Source organism: Procambarus clarkii, chromosome 5 (assembly GCF_040958095.1).
Source record: "Procambarus clarkii isolate CNS0578487 chromosome 5, FALCON_Pclarkii_2.0, whole genome shotgun sequence".
Classification (NCBI taxonomy): domain Eukaryota; kingdom Metazoa; phylum Arthropoda; class Malacostraca; order Decapoda; family Cambaridae; genus Procambarus; species Procambarus clarkii.
In genome coordinates this window covers 41,000,514-41,020,415 of record NC_091154.1, presented here as the reverse complement: position 1 = coordinate 41,020,415, position 19,902 = coordinate 41,000,514, and the positions used below count along the sequence as shown (strand labels likewise).

Below are 19,902 nucleotides of genomic sequence, written 5' to 3'. Positions count from 1 at the left end.
TATTTTATGTATTTGCAAAAGACCTTCCTTCAATGTATAATAATTTAGTGTAAATATTTGTTTTATATAATTAGCCGAGATTATAATTATGTTTTTACAGTACAGAGTAAGAGTTCTAGTAAGTAAGTGAGTGAGTAAGAGGTACAGTAACTGACGATGGTATGGGAGGGGGAGGGGGGGAAGAAGAAGAAGAAGGGACGTAAGGAAGGAAGGAAGGAAGGAAGGAAGGAAGGAAGGAAGGAAGGGGGGGAGGGGGGAGAGGGGAGGGAGAGAGAGAGAGAGAGAGAGAGAGAGAGAGAGAGAGAGAGAGAGAGAGAGAGAGAGAGAGAGAGAGAGAGAGAGAGAGAGAGAGAGAGAGAGAGGGGGGGGAGAGAAAGAGAGAGAGGGGAGGGGGGAATAGAGAGGGGGGAGAGAAAGAGAGAGAGGGGGGGAATAGAGAGGGGGGAAGGGAAATAGAGAAGGGGGAGGGGGGGAGGTGGGGAAAGTTTCACAGTCTTGGATAAAGATGGCAGCAAACACGGAGTTATCGTCATCACCTCTCCGGTGACACCATCACCACGCATGACTGAACACCAATGGACGGACTCCAGCCACCTTGCGGGAAAAGTCTAAATTCTCGGGAATTTATCGGAAGAAGCTAATATTACCACCTTTCAAACTCTTACTCATTTTGAGCTTTCCTTCACTCTACTTCTGTGCTTGTGGAGAGAAAATATACCTTACCTTGAGGTTACCTTGAAGTGTTTCCGGGGCTTAGCGTCCCCGCGGCCCGGTCGTCGACCAGGTCCCCTGGTTGCTGGACTGGTCAACCAGGCTGTTGAACGCAGCTGCTCGCAGCCTGACGTATGAATCACAGCCTGGTTGATCAGGTACCCTTTAGAGGTGCTTATCCAGTTCTCTCTTGAACACTGAGGGATCGGCCAGTTATGCCCCTTATGTGTAGTGGAAGCGTGTTGAACAGTCTCGGGCCTCTGATGTTGATAAGAGTTCTCTCTCAGAGTACCTGTTGCACCTCTGCTCTTCAACGGGGGGTATTGGGGTAGACCCCGTCATGGGGGGTAGACCCCATGACGCTGGTCTACAGATCTCCTCGTCCAAGATAATATATAAAACTCAACCTTTTCAATGGCGTCTTATCATGACAAATGCTTTTATTGCGACGATAAATTCTTTATCGTCGTTTTCTATCAATCTTAATAATCTTTACTCGCGTTTAATAATCGATGGTCCAGTGCAGCAAGAGTTGTAAACAAATTTACGGGCTACCGACATTTCGACCAATCAGAGGCTGTTGAAGAAGCCCGGGTTGAACGGTCCAGGCGCCACCTCCTCATATCCGTCCCTTCAGTCCTAACAACTCTGGTCAAGGTACACACACACTTCCTTACTATTGCCTTACCTTTGAAGCAGAAGAGCATGGAGTGAGGAGACCCCTGCTTGGAGTAGAGCCTGAGGTGAGGAGAACCTGGGGTGAGGAGAGCCTAGGGTGAGGAGAATGCCTCCACAGAGAGTAAGAGTTGCACAAGGTTGGGAGCCGACAAACAAGACGTTATCTGGACAACTCACCTGCTATCTCCTTGGAGGACTGAGCTCTGGTGGTCAGCGCCTGTGTGGGGGGAATACACGCACGTTAGTCTCTATTGGCACAGGTCAACCTACTATGGTATACATGACCCCTGCACTGTTGACATGAGCATGGACCCCGGCACCATGGTGGTGGGGCCGGGAGGCTGGCTGCCTTACCCTGCCCCGCACTCATCCCACCACCGGTATTCTTATATGTGCCTTATTATATATGCTTAATATCAGTGAGTGTGTACTCACCTAATTGTGCTTGCGGGGGTTGAGCACTGGCTCTTTGGTCCCGCCTCTCAACTGTCAATCAACTGGTGTACACATTCTGGAGCCTAGTGGACTCTATCAAATCTACATTTGAAACTGTGATTCAGTCTGCCTCCACACACACACGCATGTGTGTGTGTGTGTGTGTTTATTTAGGATTATATCTCAAGGACCTCAAATTTAAGATTATCGTTCAGTGCCCCATAATTTAGTAAACAGTGGCAGTGCTGAATAGGAGACAAATTTATTATAGTCATCCTAAAACTTTTGCCGGATTTTCTTTCTCACCCTTCATAGAAAACGCTTTAGAAGAAAGGAGTGGCTAAAGAATTTGGTTAATATTTATTGAATAACATTTTGTATAACTCCTTTGTTTATTTTTAAATGATTCTCTCCAGTTTCAACCTATTTTTTTATTTTCACTGTTACGTCACAATAACCGCCTCCGATTGACTGTTCCTTACACTACTTCCTTAAACACAGTTGGCAGTGAATAAGAAAAAAACAAAGAATGCTTTTTGATTTCTAGGAAGGCAAACTTTCGGATTCCACCTTACTCCCTGGAGCCGTAAAGGCTTAGGATATACTTCAGTTTAAAATTTATTTTGCAAAAATAAAATCTTCTGGAATAACGAGGACATTTGGCAAGCCATTGGCTTCCTGTCCTTCCGTCGAGGCCGCTAGAATTGATGGTCCTGAGGTAAATTAAGGTAAATCTCAATTAACCGCCACTGAAAAGTCTATATTCTCTAACCTGCATTTCTTCGTTAATATCAATCATTATTTTATTTTATATTCCAGTAGCTTGTAGAAGTATGACAATTGCGAAGTTTGTATTGTATTTTTTAAGTGTGCAGATAGGTCGGCAACTTAATTTAGTGAGCGTGAAGGTGACAATGTAAGTTAGGAGTGTATTAAGAGTGTATGTGGGGTGTGGGAGAGTACTTTACCTTGCCATGTTTCGGGGGCGCAACGTCCCCGCGGCCCGGTCCTCGACCAGGTTTCCTGGTTGCTGGACTGGTCATCCAGGCTGTTGGACGCGGCTGCTTGCAGTCTAATGTATGAATCACAGCCTGGTTGATCAAGTATCCTTTGGAAGTGTTTATCCAGTTCTCTCATGGACACTGTAAGATACCTGGTTGATACCTGGTTGATACCTGGTTGATACCTGCTTGATGGGGTTCTGGGAGTTCTTCTACTCCACAAATCCGGTCGAGGCCAGACTTGACTTGTGAGAGTTTGATCCATTAGGCTGTTGCTTGGAGCGGCCCGAGGGGTCGGTGAGGGGGTCGGCCAGTTATGCCCCTTATGTGTAGTGGAAGCGTGTTAAACAGTCTCGGGCCTCTGATGTTGATAGAGTTCTCTCTCAGAGTACCTGTTGCACCTCTGCTTTTCAACGAGTGTATTCTGCACTCCTTGGAGAAAACTATATAGTTTTTTCTTGAAGATGTCCACGGTTGTTCCCGCAATATTTCTTATGCTCGCTGGGAGCATGTTGAACAACCGTGGACCTCTGATGTTTATACTGTGTTCCCTGATTGTGCCTATGGCACCTCTGCTCTTCACTGGTTCTATTCTGCATTTTCTTCCATATCGTTCACTCCAGTACGTTGTTATTTTATTGTGCAAGTTTGGGACCTGGTCCTCCAGTATTTTCCACGTGTATATTATTTGATATCTCTCTCGTCTTCTTTCTAGTGAGTACATTTGGAGAGCTTTGAGACGATCCCAATAATTTATGTGCTTTATCTCGTCTATGCGTGCCGTATATTTTTCTGTATTCCCTCAATTTCAGCAATCTCTCCTGCTCTGAAGGGGAAAGTGAGTACTGAGCAGTACTCAAGGCGGGACAACACAAGTGACTTGAAGAGTACAACCATTGTGATGGTATCCCTGGATTTGAAAGTTCTCGTAATCCATCCTATCATATTTCTAGCAGACGCAATATTTGCTTGGCTATGCTCCCTAAACGTTAGGTCGTCAGACATCATTATTCCCATATCCTTTACACGTTGCTTTCCTACTATGGGCACATTTGATTGTGTTTTGTACCCTGTATTATCTTTAGGGTCCTCATTTTTGAGTACCTGGAATTTATCACTGTTAAACATCATGTTATTTTCTGCTGCCCAGTCGAAAACTTTATTAATATCTGCTTGTAGTTTTTCAATGTCTTCAGCAGAGGTAATTTTCCTGCTGATTTTTGTGTCATCTGCAAAGGATGATATGAAATTGTGACTTGTATTTGGGTATTAGGTACACAGTGAGCGGGTAGGTGTATGGTGCGGGTATTAGGTTCACAGTGAGCGGGTAGGTGTATGGTGCGGGTATTAGGTACACAGTGAGCGGGTAGGTGTATGGTGCGGGTATTAGGTATACAGTGAACGGGTAGGTGTAAGATGCGGGTATTAGGTACACAGTGAGCGGGTAGGTGTATGGTGCGGGTATTAGGTACACAGTGAGCGGGTAGGTGTATGGTGCGGGTATTAGGTACACAGTGAGCGGGTATGCGGGTATATTAACAGGACAAGAGGCATACTCACCGAGGTCTCTCCGGATGACTCCTCTGAGGGCGTGGTGGCCGGGGTGTGGTGGGCGCGGGTCTCCAGGGCGGGGGCGGAACACGCCTTCCCCGCGGGCGTCTGTGTGGGCGGCGACGACAGAGACAGGTGGCGGGGTCGCGAGGGCGCTATGGGCGGCTTGTCCTCCGTCAGGGTGGGCAGTGTGGGCGCCGAGGGCGTGAAGTGCGTGCGGGAGGCGTAAGTGGGCGTGATCGTCGTCTCGCTACACACGCCCCGCAGCACGCCCACGATGGGCGTCATGTGGGCGTCGAGACGCGGCTCGCTGTGGGTGTGTCGCACCGCCCGCAACCCGCGAGGATCCAGCGTCTCCCGCGACTCGCGGAGGCTATCATTGCTGTCGTCCTCGAGGGCGTGGGCGGGCGCGGGCGGCTCCGGGTCGGTCTGGGTGGTCTGGTCCTCCCGCCGCACCCACTGCTCGTGGTGGCGTGGGCGTGGGCGGCGGCGGCGGTAGTGGCCGCCGCCCTCGCCCTCCCGCCCACCGCGGTGGTGCGGGATGTACCGCCGCAGCTGCCGCTCGAAGCTGTTCTCGAGCCCCGTGTCCTCGGAGGACAGGTTGGAGCCCGAGAGGTCGAGCAGCGCCGCATGCGGGTACGGGCTGACGGACGGCCGCGTCGACACCGTCCCGATCCCGGACTCGCCGTTCAGGTCCAGCGTGTCCAGCGACTCCGACAGCGAGAGGGAGGAGTCGTCGCGGGGCAAGGACGCGGGCGTGGGCGGCGGCGACGACGATGACAGCGACACGCCCGCAGACCAGTCATCGTCGTCGTCGTCGTCGTCTTCACCGTAGTCGTCTTCAGTGGCACTGAGAGCCAGAGAGGAGGCACAGGGCTCCATGGAGGCCACGTCGTCACAGCCGCAGTCACTGAGCCAAGTGACGGAGGAGGCCCTGGAGGCCGGCGGGGGCGTGGGCGTGGTCTGGGTGCAGGCGTCCAGCACCACCGCCGGGCAGAACGACAGCTCCCGCGGCGACGTCGGCGACGGAGGGAAGCAGGGCAGCGGGGCGTCACGGGGCGACGACTGGTCGACGCTGCCGCTCCGGATGCGAGACTCGACCGCCTTCAGGAAGTCCACGAGGGCCTCCGGCCGGTGCTGCAACGACACGTCATATGGGTAAGGGCATGTGGAGGTGTGCCAGAGGCAGCATAGGGTATGAGGGAGCGCGAGAGAGGGGCAGCATAGGGTATGAGGGAGCGAGAGAGAGAGGCAGCATAGGGTATGAAGGAGCGAGAGAGAGGCAGCATAGGGTATGAGGGAGCGAGAGAGAGGCAGCATAGGGTATGAGGGAGCGTGAGAGAGAGGCAGCACAGGGTGTGAGGGAGCATGAGAGGGGCAGCATAGGGTATGAGGGAGCGTGAGAGAGGGGCAGCATAGGGTATGAGGGAGAGTTAGTGTAGCTTGCGACAAAAAGGGCTGTAGCAGTGAGATTAAGAGATTATCATAAACATGGCTATACTGACACATATCTAAGTCAAAAGTGGACATTCCCGCATTTACACACACACACAAACAAACATGTGTGCTCACCTAATTATGTGTGTGTAGTAGTAGTAGTTGAGCTTTGCCTCTTTGCTCCCGCCTATTAGGTTGCGATATCATATATATATATATATATATATATATATATATATATATATATATATATATATATATATATATATATATATATATATATATATATATATACAGAGAAAGAGAGGGAGAGAGAGAGAGAGAGAGAGAGAGAGAGAGAGAGAGAGAGAGAGAGAGAGAGAGAGAGAGAGAGAGAGAGAGAGAGAGAGAGAGAGAGAGAGAGAGAGAGAGAGAGAGACAGATATGTGTGTGTGTCCCCGTCAAAGCTAATTATAAGTGAAATATTCGAGTACACACACAGTTCAGTTTTGCACAAGACTTGAACTCTTACCCAGTAGTAAGGGGCTCCCGCCACCTGTCCCACTTCTCTCCATGCAAATACCCGTTTTTTATGCCCAGTGGCTTCCAGCCAAACTCTTCATACATTAACTTCTTTATTTATCTACTTATCAACTCAATCTCCATATACCTTCACTCACAGGTTTGAGATTACGCCTACTTCTTTCCACCCCTCACAGAGAAGTGAAAGAGAGAGAGAGAGAGTTCTTGGAGCTGTCTACATATCCAACATGATTGTGGGGGTGGAGTCGGACCTGGATCTCGACACAGGACTGGAGGTCAAGATGGCGCTGGATATGGCGAGGTGAAGAGAGATGAGTGAGGGCGGAGGAGGTTGATCGGCAGTCTTGACAAGTTGCTGGCGCCTCGATTGGTATTCAGGGAACCGGCTTATTGTGCCTGCCAGGTCTACTGTCTCCCTCACACACACTTCATCCTTCTCTCTCTCTCTCCTTCTCTCTCTCTCTCTCTCTCTCTCTCTCTCTCTCTCTCTCTCTCTCTCTCTCTCTCTCTCTCTCTCTCTCCTTCTCTCTCTCTCTCTCTCTCTCTCTCTCTCTCTCTCTCTCTCTCTCTCTCTCTCTCTCTCTCTCTCTCTCTCTCTCTCTCTCTCTCTCTCTCTCTCTCTTTCTCTCTCTCTCTCCTTCATTTATACATATTTTCACTCCTTCCAATAATAACGTAAGCTTTTTATTCGCAACACTATATTTTTCATGCCATAAAATGTTTGATACACGTCTAAATCATAGTACTATTATGGAGTTGAGGGAGAGGGAGAGAGAGAGTGAGGGAGAGAGAGAAAGAGAGAGAGAGAGAGAGAGAGAAAAAGAGAGAGAGAGAGAGAGAGAGAGAGAGAGAGAGAGAGAGAGAGAGAGAGAGAGAGAGAGAGAGAGAGAGAGAGAGAGAGAGAGAGAGAGAGAGAAAGAGAGAGGGAGAGAGAGAGGGTAGGGGTCGATACCCAGGCGTGTACCCATCTAGTTAGTTATATGTATTGAAACATAAGAGTTTGTTCACGTACCGACTGTGTGGCAGAGTTCACTAGTTTAATGTTTTGATTATGAAGAGCAGAAGTGGTCTCGTCCAGAGAAAAGCTGCGATACCTGGCGGGTGGCCTCAATAGGTCTCCCTCCAACCTTTCCCTCGTTTGGTTTCGGTGCCAATATACTGCCGCCGAGCCTGCCACACTGCTGGAAAGGTCCGTCACGCCACTGTCCTTGGTGTCTCTGCAGCCAATCATCTTTTTCTCCAAGTCACATTTGTCTTCCCCATCTTGGAGGCTAATACTGGCCAGGCGGGGACATAGGCTTTCAGGATGTGCGTCTGCTGCCTCGTTCCTAGTAACATTGGCCATAGTATCCTCATCCCTCAAGTCACTGACTTGTGATTCCGACTTATCACATATTGTACTGATATCGCTACTTTCATTGGTGGAGCTAAACGAAAGGTTACTCTTGTGTCTGTCTTTCCTATGATCTTCGGGGATGGAGACAGAGAAGATAATATCACCTCGCCCCTGGTACCCCTCGGGACTTGTATGCAGCATACCCATAATGGGCTCTGGAGACTGAATGCTTTTAGTTACCTTCATCTTGGCCTGATGGCTGTCAATACCAGAATCCAAGACTACATCAGCCTCTCTTCTTCCTCTGGGCATAAAAATGCTATCATCTTCATATAGCCAACCCTTTAAGGAGAAATCATCAGGTTTGAATGGAACAGCCATTGCGGTTGGGTCGAAGAACACGTCGGGAGTAAGGTATGGCTGGGCCATGGGCGATGAAGGCCATGAGTCACACTCAGAATGATCTGGGTGGACACTCAGCGATAGCGAGGAGAGGGACGAGTTAAGTGAGCGGGAAGAAGTGGCACTTACAGCTGGAGAAGTAGGCCTCACCACACTACCAGTGATCGGTTTCTCCTCCAACTCCACTTCAAGCTCATCAGCTGGAGGCAGCGTCTCCCAGGACGAGGTATTGAAGGTCGGGACGGGCACAGACAGGAAGGACAAGCTGCCAAAGGCCCTTGGGACAGGCAGTGTATGACGACGGCCATCCAGTTGCCCTGGCAGCCCCATCACACTCAGTAGTGATGGCTCACTCTTACGCCCCACCCCACTCCATTCTCTATTGCATGAGAGTCTCTCGCCTGGTATTTCTGCCTCGGTGGGAATTTCACATGGAAACACTTCTTCAGAGTAAGAGTCATTTAATAACTCAGGTGGAGTGACACACACAGACACACTGTCTTTATACTGAGTGCGAACTGCTTCTCCCATTCCTTCAATCTCAGGCACTCCTCTACCTAGCTTACACCCAGTAGGAGATGCCGCCGCTGTCTCTTTCTGGTTCATAACGTCCTCACATTTAAATTTTTCTTCTGAGACAGACATCATCTTGGCATAACAGCGAGTGCAGGAGTTGGGGTCGCAGGGTCGGTCAGTGAGGCTGCAGGCTCCCTCCTGGTCTGCCCACTCCCATGGCTCACTCGCGCCCTTCCGCAGATCCGCTGGTGTGAAGGCTGAAGATCCATTACTATTTAGGAAGCTCTCTGATACTCTGTGAAGTTTGATGGAATCAGTAGAGTTAGTGGAATGTGTGCATGTGGCAGGGAAGGTGAGGGTAGGATGGTCATCCCACCCATTGGTCAGTCCCCCAGTGCTGTAGTTACTCTGGTCACACTCCACTGCATGTGGCCGGAAGTGTTCATTATCTTTTTCTGTGTATCCAGTCTTCCTTGTCTTACCATAGTGTACTGCTGGTGAGCTAAGCTCTGTAAAGCCCAAAGGGTCACGAGGCGTCGTTGGTATGGTCTGTGGCTCCGTCACAGTAGAGAGGGTTGACTGGCTGGCCCTGCTGCTCTCGTCTGCAGGTGTGGGTGGCGGGCTGGCACTGGTGTCATCGATGACGGCTAGATGCTGGAGTGCCCATGGGCTGAGCCCTGTGCCTTCGTCCAGGGAATGGGAACGTGAGAAGCGAGGGTTAACCCGTAGCAACTGACAACTAATGTCAGAGTCGTCGGGGTGGCCACTGGAGTCACGGTAGGTGATGGCTCCAGCACCACTAAGACTAACACTACGGTGGCCCCGTGGCAGGGTGTACGTCTTGAAAGCAGGTGACCGCTCTCCTGCCCATGTATCTCCCCGACCTGCACTTTGAGTAGCACCCATTTCTTCGGCAATGATGAGAGAGGCCTGACTTAATGGCTGCAATACTGCCTCATTATCATGGCCACATAATGACTTCTGGCAAGGTTCCCCGGCAACCTTTGTAGCCGCACACTCCCCAGCTTGGCAGCCAGTAGTGTAGGCGTTCACCAGCCTCTCACTCTCTCTTAATTTGCCACTGTCACTCAACAAATGTTGCCAGTGATATTGTAGGGTGGTATCTGGAGGCGACTTGGATCCGCGGAGGGTCCGTATCTCCTCCTCTACCAAGGAATGGAAGTCTTTTAACAGCCCTCTGGACCACTGCTGGAAGAGCGGATCTGTCCTTGGCTGCCAAGGTGGTGGAGAGGAGCTACCACTGCTGGCATGGGCAATGGAGAGGGTAGGGGCAGACACACGACGGGTCTTCCTGGTGAAGGGGATGCGGCGACGTGGATATGGAATAGAGGAGACCTGTCGCCGGGTCAAGTAGGTTTCTGACTTCTCGGCACCTGAGTAAACTTTACGTATTTTTGAGGGTGAGCCCTGGCCATCAGCCAGAGGTGGGCGTGCGGGTGTGCGTGGTCGTGGATGATGGTCCTGGGAGGACGACCTCTCCTCGTTTTCCCCGAACACAGCGCTGATCTCCTCCTGCAAAAAAACAAAAATAAAAAGTTAAGTTCCAACAAGTGATACTGGCTGGCCCAAAACTTCTAGAGCATCGCCCAGGTCAAAGTTGCTTTAATAAAGTAACATTTCTAATTTGACTGACTAGATGCTTTGAATTATAAAATTAGAGTAACATGGATGACTGGAGTCATCCATGACTCCAGTCATGGAGTCCACGAGACTCCACAAGAGTGAATAAAGAAATTAAAATGTTCCAGGTACCTCACGCCAATGGGTCTGAATGGTCTGATAACTGGATATTCAGTTATGTAGTGTGCGAAATTATGCCCCAGTTCCTGCTCACAGAGTTTGCACCTTGTAAAATTGTGTAATTTTGTTTTTTGTTTATTAACACATTAGGTACATCTGCATTTGTGCAGCTGCCCTAGACTATATGAAGGGGAGTACAGTGTGTTACAAAGCCAGCAACGTGATGCTAAAAATCGCCATCACACAGGATGGTTAGTCATACAGAGGCGTGTGATCAGTAGTCTGCACTGGTAAACTCTGTGTATTTCTTTTTATTATTAACACATTAGGTACATCTGCATTAGTGCAGCTACCCTAGACTATATGAAGTGGAGTACAGTGTGTCAAAAAAGCTAACTAGGTGATGCTAAAAAATCCCCATCACACAGGATGGTTCTACGGGCAATATAACCAAATGTTCAGTCTTGACTTCATGATAATCGCACAGGGTAGAGAGAACAGGAGTGACGGGGAAGAACAGGAGGGAAGAGAGAGAGAGAGAGAGAGAGAGAGAGAGAGAGAGAGAGAGAGAGAGAGAGAGAGAGAGAGAGAGAGAGAGAGAGAGAGAGAGAGAGAGAGAGAGAGAGAGAGAGAGAGAGAGAGAGAGAGAGAGAGAGATCCCAGCACATCCGGGTATCCCATCTAGTGTGTGTGTACTCACCTAGTTGAGCTTGTAGGTTCAGGTATCTAATCTTAAGCCCCAACATTCGATAGGTCGTATATATATGTGTGTGTGTGTGTGTTTGAGTAAGAGGTGTTTAAAAGTGTAGATCATGCATAAGGAGAGTGTAGGAGTGTGGAGGATATGAAGGAGTATAGGTCGTGTAGATGTGAAGGAGCGTCTTGTTATACACATAAAGGCCCCTTCAGAGCAGCGGAGACTAGTTCCTGTGCGTTCCTAGCCACTGAATCACACGCACACACACACGTGCACGCAAGAACGCGCACACAGTCTAGTTGATTGTCAGTTGAGAGGCGGGACCAAAGAGCCAAAGCTCAACCCCCGCAAGCACAACTAGGTGAGTACAAATAGAAAGATCTGGGGGTTGATATCACACCGAACCTGTCCCGAGAGGCCCACATCAAAACGATATCATCAGAGGCATGTGTTAGACTGGCCAACATAAGAACTGCCTTTAGAACCTTGTGTAAGGAATCGTTCAGGACCTTGTATACCACTTATGTCAGACCAATCCTGGAGAATGCACTGGAGTCCATACCTAGTTAAACACAAGACAAAGTTAGAGAAGATTCAAGTGTGATGGCACCAAACTAGTCCCAGAACTGAGAGGTATGAGTTACGACGAAAGACTACGGGAGCTAAACCTCACGTCTCCAGAAGACAGAAGAGTTAAGGTAAGGGGGAGACATGATCACGACCTACAAAATTCTCAGAGGAATTGACAGGATGGATAAAGACAAAACACAAATAAATAAATATATATATATATATATATATATATATATATATATATATATATATATATATATATATATATATATATATATATATGGGGCGAATGTTATGGGATGAATGTTAAACAAGGCTGAAGCCATCCATCTTTCAGTTTTGTTACAAAAACTGAATTATATCCTCGACGGGCCACACAGGTCAATAAGCAACTCGAATGTATAGCTACGAATAATATTCAAGGAAAAAGAAACATAAAATACAATAAAACAAGATATAGTCATTGTTCTAGTCCGGCCAGCAGGACCCCTAGTGTGTTGGGTGATACATGAGTGTTTAAGGTGCAAGTCAATATGTTGAGGGTAACCTCCCCGGGTCAACATAAACATGCTCAAGTCATAGTCCCTAAAGTAGAGTGTTGGTATGCGGCTGGGAGTGGGTTTAGGGGTGTGAGCGGTGAGGGCTGGCCAGGGCAGAAACAGTCGGCCCTTGTCATCCAGAGCGGGGCCCCTGCCGGAGGTAAAGGGGTCGCCTGTGCCCACTAATTGTTTAATCTAATAAGTTCCGTGTACACTACCTCACATCACCCAGCTTTTGTTACCCCCCCCCCCCTCTTCCAACCTCGGTTATTAACTCCTTTAGTTATAACAGCAGGGCTGGGTTATGGCACCTTGGCCTGCGATACCCAGGGTACAGTTTATTGCGCGCGCGCGCGCGTGTGTGTGTATTCACCTAATTGTGTGTGTGTGTGTGTGTGTGTGTGTGTGTGTGTGTGTGTGTGTGTGTGTGTGTGTGTGTGTGTGTGTGTGTGTGTGTGTGTGTGTGTGTGTTTGTGTGTATGTGTGTGTGTGTATGTGTGTGTGTGTGTGTGTGTGTGTGTGTGTGTGTGTGTGTGTGTGTGTGTGTGTGTGTGTGTGTGTGTGTGTGTGTGTGTGTGTGTGTGTGTGTGTGTGTGTGTGTGTGTGTGTGTGTGTGTGTGTGTGTGTGTGTGTGTGTGTGTGTACTCACCTAGTTGTGCTTGCGGGGGATGAGCTTTGTCTCTTTGGTCCCGCCTCTCAACCGTCAATCAACTGGTGTACAGATTCGTGGGCCTATTGGGCTCTATCATATCTACATTTGAAACTGTATGGAATCAACCTCCACCACATCACTTCCTAGCACATTCCATTTACTAACAACTCTGACACTGAAAAAATTCTTTCCAACGTCTCTGTGGCTCATTACCTGTTTGATACCTGCTTGATAGTGTTCTGGGAGTTCTTCTACTCCCCAAGCTCAGCCAGAGGCCAGACTTGACTTGTGAGAGCTAGGTCCACCAGGCTGTTGCTTGCAGCGGCTCGCAGACCCACATATCCACCACAGCCCGGTTGGTCCGGCACTTTTTTTAGAAAGCAATCTAGTTCTCTCTTGAAGATGTCCACGGTTGTTTCGGCAATATTTCTTATAGTCGCTGGGAGAATGTTGAACAACCGTGGACCTCTGATGTTTATACAGTGTTCTCGGATTGTGCCTATGGTACCTCTGCTCTTCATTGGTTCTATTCTGCATTTTCTTCCATATTGTTCACTCCAGTATGTTGATATTTTACTGGGTAGATTAGGGACCTGGCCCTCCAGTATTTCCCATGTGTATATTATTTGGTATCTCTCTCGTCTCCTTTCTAGTGAGTACATTTGGAGAGCTTTGAAACGATCCCAATAATTTAGGTGCTTTATCCCGTCTATGTATGCCGTATATGCTCTCTGTATTCCCTCTATTTCAGCAATCTCTCCTGCTCTGAAGGGGGAAGTGAAGGGGGTAAATATGTAATATGTCTACAGTATATTTATAATATTATATATGTTTATTTGTTCAACTTTATGTGTAGGTACTTATCGCATGGTGGAGAAAATGGTCCCAGTGGGATGTCCCCTTGACCGTCTTTGTTAAGTCATTTTGGTACTCCAGGATTGGTCTTACATATGTGGTATACGAGGTTCTGAAAGATTCCTTACACAAGTTTCTGAAGGCAGTTCTAATGTTAGCCAATAAATATATCATCACAGCTATACTGAAGGTTCAGGAAGTCGTCTCCTTTCCAATTCATGTTATATTGGTCTCCTTGCTGGCTCCACAATTTCCATTACCTTACATTCTTAAGAGTTGAAGCCTCTAGTAGCCTTTCCTCCGGCCATCCCGGAAGATTTTCTAGGTCGTCCTGGAAAATTTGTTTTCCATTTGTTGAAAATTTGCACACGAGGATTGTTCTTACAATCCTTGTGTGCTATTATTCATTAGTTTTGCATTTTTGCAATCTACACACATTGATTTGAATGTGTCGACTTCGTCATTCAGATCATTTATGTCAAGTACTCGCGTGGCCTCGTGTGGTCTCGTTTGGCCTGGTGTGGCCTCGCGTGGCCTCGTGTGGCCTCACGTGGCCTCGTGTGGCCTCACGTGGCCTCGTGTGGCCTCGTGTATATGCACCAGACTAATATCTACTTCTCGACCTATTTCTTCTCCCGCCTAGATTGTTCTGTCACGGGTGAGGGCGGGGAAGGGTGAGGGCGGGGCAGGGTGAGGGCGGGGCAGGGTGAGGGCGGGGCAGGGTGAGGGCGGGGCAGGGTGAGGGCGGGGAAGGGTGAGGGCTCCCTGTAGAACAAAGACGTACTTGAGCTTCAACAAAGATATTTCCTGCCGCAGAGAATGTACCATTCTTAATGGTCATTGTTGCTGCTTCATTACACACACACACACACACACACACACACACACACACACACACACACACACACACACACACACACACACACACACACACACAGGGGGCCTGGTAGCTTGGTGGATAGCGCGCAGGACTCGTAATTCTGTGGCGCGGGTTCGATTCCCGCACGAGGCAGAAACAAATGGGCAGAGTTTCTTGCACTCTGATGCCACTGTTCACCTAGCAGTCAATAGGTACCTGGGTGTTAGACAGCTACTGTGGGCTGCTTCCTGGTGGTGTGTGTGTAACAAAAAGCAGGTCTGGTCGAGGACCGGGGCGCGGGGACGCTAAGCCCCGAAATCATTTCAAGATAACCTCAAGATAGCCTTGGAACGGGATGCGAGGTCCGAATAATATTCCGTACCATCATTGGTGCGGCGTCTCTTGCTGATGGCTGATTAAGCTAGCCAACAGGTGGCACGGGCGTGAATAGCCCGTAAGTGGTGGCCCTTTTGAGCCATTACCAGTATCAAGAGCTGATACTGGAGATCTGTGGAGGTGCGACTGCACCCTGCGTGACGGGAGATGTCTCCCGTCGTCTCTTGCTTGTTGTTGTTGTTAAAGATTTAGCTACTCAGGACGAAGTGTCCATGTAGCACGGGCTATGGTGAGCCCGTAAGTCTCTTGCTTTCTGGGTTCACATTATATACCTAACCACTGACCTGGCACTTGCCATGTTTTCCATGTTATGGAGACGAGAGTGCCAGAGTAGAGCGGTCATGTTGCTTCCATAACACACACTTCTTATACACATTGTTAAGATAAAGGCAGCACTTACAGACTGTCTTAGTTGTTTGGACCAAGTGCAATTGTGAATTTTATTTTGAACACTTGCGTATGTACACCCTCCCTCCCTCCCTCCCCCCACTCTTTCTCTTCATTCCTCCCTCCCTCCCTCCCTCCCTATCAATTACTCTGTCCCCAGCTTCTCTTCTCGCCCGTCCTCCCTTACCCTTCTTTCCTCTGGTTCCTCTCTCTCATTCCCTTTGTCTCCCGCCTCCCGCTTCAGGTCAGTGTGGCAGCCTTGTGTCGGGAGTCGCGCCTTATCGGGTAAATGTTCCCAAGACATAAAGACACCATTTTCCCTCCAGTGACGAGGTCAGTCAGGTTGGTGGTGACACTCGCCTTGTTGTGTTGCCTGGGTGGAGGGGAGGCAGCAGCTGGGTAGAGCTCCAGCTCCTCGGTCCCGTCCACGGAGGCATCGCCACAAAAAAGTTTCCATGATGCCTTTTTCTCCATTAAAGAACAACATGTTCCAGTGGTGCTGTATCATGTGTGTCTCAGCCATGTCCACCTGTCCCCTCCGGCATGTTAGTGGTGGTAATGCATCACCTGGTGCTCCAGACACCAAGGTTCCTCGCACGCTAAAGGGACTTTACACCAAGAAAAATAAGAAATTCTGAAAAAGCGCGAAGTTTGGACAATTATTTAGCATTTACTTCAAAAGTAATTGCAAACTCTTGAAGTGTTCTCGCAACGACGACGTCAACCCTCTCTCTCTTCCTCTCTCACCACTCGTCCCCCCCACTCTCCCTTTCTCCCCTCTCTCTCCCAATATCCTCCCTCAAATCAACTCAAAATCTGCTCCTCCCCCACACCTTCTCTCGTCCCCCGTCCTTCCTTCTATCCCCCTCTCCCTCCCTCTTCCCTCTATTCCTCCCTCCCCCTCTCCCTCCCCTCCCAACTCCCCCCTTTCTATCTTCATGTCCTGCAACATGAAGTTAATTAATTTAACCTTAATTCTTCAGAATTAATAATGTTATTGAATTAAAATCATGAAATTCAATATAATTAATCTCACTGAAAATTCATACAAAAATAAATTATGCTCAAAGTTAAAATTTAGCAAACCACTTTTTCACAACTGAAAATCAATAGGAATTCGCACCCGCCTTAACGGCATATACTGTACGAATTTTTATCAAATACAATTATTTCATTAATAATTTGTATAATGGGATATGCTGGGAGAGGAGCTCATACTTAATCATCATTGATATTACTTTTGACAATATTATGCTAGGAATAAAGAGCTGAGCAGAGGAGAGTGAGGGCGAGCTCCAGCTCTTGGCCCCCAGGACAGTGCTCCCTCAGGATGTCTGCCTTACACAACACTGAGTGGCTCCTGTCTCCACTCCTGCAGTAACCTCACCATCTCCTGCTCCTTCCGGAGGGCACTGACCCCAGTGCCTCTCAACTGTTGGTGCTTGCAACACGCAGTCTGATGTTGCAACCTTTACGCTTATATAATTACCTCTGAAAGTATACTTACTTTCCCCCCTGCAAGTCTTGCAAGATGGGGTAAGTCTTGCAAGATGGGGTAAGTCTTGCAAGATGGGCGGCGCCTCCCGCTCTCGTCAACAATTGTTTAGTGTGCAGATGTAGGCCTGGTAGGCCTCTCTCCCCGTGTTCTTTTTGGCCGCTCCACACAGATAAAACTTTGAAATGAATGTCGCTTGGTGGAAATTAAAGTTTTCGAAGTGTAAATTTTTGTAACACTGTCATCGTGGTGGAGAGATTAGGTGGTTGGTGCAGGTTGGTCCACTTTATTAGGTTATACCATATACCCTGGACGGCTGTCGGGTCCTCGTACCTCCTCACTGCCTTCCACTCAATATAATTTAAAGGAAGTTTTAGCGTTCTCAATAATTCCAGTACTTGAAGAATAGACTGGCATCAGTCAACACTCTCTGCACAATCTCCAGTCTTAAATAAGGCAGTCTATGTGAACAAGTGTTCCAATAAAGAGAGTACAAGTGATTTCAGAATTATCTCTGGCTGAGAATCTCTCGTCTGAAAGGTTTTTACAATCCATACTTTAAATTATTCTTCCAGCTGTGACTTGACTGCTTTAAACAAAGGATTTTTAAAGAATTTTCCCACGTTTAAAACTTTACCTTCTGCTCCGAGATATTTTTCGACTGCATTCAAAAGTCGGTCCTAATTTTAATGTAATTGGTATTTCTCACGTACCGGAAATTGAATTTCTTTCTTGAACATATTATTTTCTACGTCCCCCAGGAAGACTACGACTTTGTCTGCTTCTTTCACGACAGCAAAGACTGTACGTACATTCTTAAACTTAACAGTAGCTCCGCCACACCCACAACCCGCCACAATAGATGGCGTAATGACCAATCACATGTAGACTAGGGAACACAAGAGTGGCAGCAGCCTCCATACTGGAGTCCTTCCCTCCCACACCCTCACTATGGCAGCCGTTGTGGTCCCCGTGGCGGCTCCTCGTCTTCAACAAAGAGCTCACAAGTCAGGCGGTCACTTCACAGATGCTGCCACTGCTCCACACCAACACATTTTACCACTTTTATCTAAGCACTTTCTCTGCGACCTCTGAAGATTTAACCACAATTAGTCTAAACTTTTGAAATGCCAGCTTCATCATACTCGTCCATACACTGATATACACGTCAGAGAGAGAGAGAGAGAGAGAGAGAGAGAGAGAGAGAGAGAGAGAGAGAGAGAGAGAGAGAGAGAGACAGAGAGAGAGACAGAGAGAGAGACAGAGAGAGAGAGAGAGAGAGAGAGAGAGAGAGAGAGAGAGAGAGAGAGAGAGAGAGAGAGAGAGAGAGAGAGAGAGAGAGAGAGAGAGAGAGAGAGACAGAGAGACAGAGAGAGAGAGAGAGAGAGAGAGAGAGTGTGAGAGAGTGTGAGAGAGTGAGAGAGAGAGTGAGAGAGAGAGTGAGAGAGAGAGAGAGAGAGAGAGAGAGAGAGAGAGAGAGAGAGAGAGAGAGAGAGAGAGAGAGAGAGAGAGACAGAGAGACAGAGAGAGACAGAGAGAGAGAGAGAGTGTGAGAGAGTGTGAGAGAGTGTGAGAGAGTGAGTGAGAGAGAGAGAGAGAGAGAGAGAGAGAGAGAGAGAGAGAGAGAGAGAGAGAGAGAGAGAGAGAGAGAGAGAGAGAGAGAGAGAGAGAGAGAGAGAGAGAGAGAGAGAGAGAGAGAGAGAGAGAGAGAGAGAGAGAGAGAGGGGGGGGGGGGGGTGAAAGAAGAGAGATATAATCATAAATCCGTCGCCAACATGACAGACATAAAGATGGGGGAAGCATGAATTATTCAAACCTCCTTAACCCTTTGTTAAGTCTGTGTGTGTGACCCTAACCCTTTGTCTGTCTGTCTGTCTGTGTGAGCCTGTCTGTGAGTGTGTGTGTGTGTGTGAGCCTGTCTGTGTGCATGGACGCCGAAGCTAGTGATTGAACACACACACACAAACACGGGTGGAACACGAACAAGGGGACACAGGTGGAAGCTGAGTACCCAAATGAGCCTACCTTACCTTGAACCTTACCAAGCCACAGAGACATTAGAAAGAACTTCTTCAGTGTCAGTAGTTAGTAAATAGAATGTACTAGGAAGTGATGTGGTGGAGGCTGACTCCATACACAGTTTCAAATGTAGATATGATAGAGCCCAAAAGGCTCAGGAATCTGTACACCAGTTGATTGACGGTTGAGAGGCGGGACCAAAGAGCAGAGCTCAACCCCCGCAGCACACCTAGGTGAGCACACACACACACATAAGAAGGCTTTTTGTTCACTGTATACCGCGTATGTGGACCAGTTTTAGAATATGTCGCCCATCTTGGAACCCCAATCTAAAAAAAACACATAAGGAAACTCGATAGGTTGCAGAAGTTTGCAACGAGACTCGTCCAGGAGTTGCGAGGGATGAGGTATGAAGAGAGACTGAAGGAACTAAACACGACGATGCTAGAAAGAAGGAGGGAAAGGGCGGACATGATCAGACGTATAAAATACTTAGGGGGGATTGACAGGGTGGGAAAAAAAGAGGAAATGTTTACAATTAATACCAATAGAACATGGGATGTTGAGTCTCAAGTATGGAAGCTTGAGACCACTTACAAAATAACAGAAATCGACCAAATTGGCAAAGAGGAATTTATGACACCAGCAACATCACGAACAAGAGGTTACAGATTCAAGGTGAGGAAACAAAGGTGCCGAAAAAAACATTAAAATTTTATTTTGCAAACAGAATTGTAAACGGTTGGAGCAAGCTAAGTGAGAAGGTGATGGGTGAGGCTAAACCCGTCAGTAGTTTCAAAGCGTTATTCGACAAAGAGTGCTGGGAAGATGGGACACCACGATCTTATCTCTCATCCTGTAACTACACTTAGGTAATTACACTTAGGTAATTATACAAGTGTATAATTACACTTCTATAATTACAAGTTGTGTATAATAATGTATACACAACTTGGGCTCATCACCTGAGATAAAAATTGGCTGAAGAAACACCACAATGCCTAGACTAGACCCAACTTTGAGTTTCTAAGACTATAAATCCAGGCACATTACAGGCTATATTAAGCCCATCCACAGGCT

General features: G+C 48.0%; 1 protein-coding gene across 2 annotated transcripts in view; it reads right to left on the bottom strand.

Moving 5' to 3' along the window:
* Positions 1–1,457: 1,457 nt before the first annotated feature.
* The window catches only part of LOC123763249 (uncharacterized), a 199,257-nt gene continuing 180,812 nt past the window's right edge, over positions 1,458–19,902 (bottom strand). For both annotated transcript variants that reach the window (XM_069301921.1, XM_069301920.1), the window contains 3 exons: positions 7,348–10,122; positions 4,386–5,513; positions 1,458–1,606 (listed from right to left, as the gene is read on the bottom strand). In XM_069301921.1, coding sequence (XP_069158022.1) covers positions 1,550–1,606; positions 4,386–5,513; positions 7,348–10,122 — 3,960 coding nt within the window. In that variant the 3' untranslated portion in view covers positions 1,458–1,549. The remainder of the gene's footprint in view (positions 1,607–4,385; positions 5,514–7,347; positions 10,123–19,902) is intronic.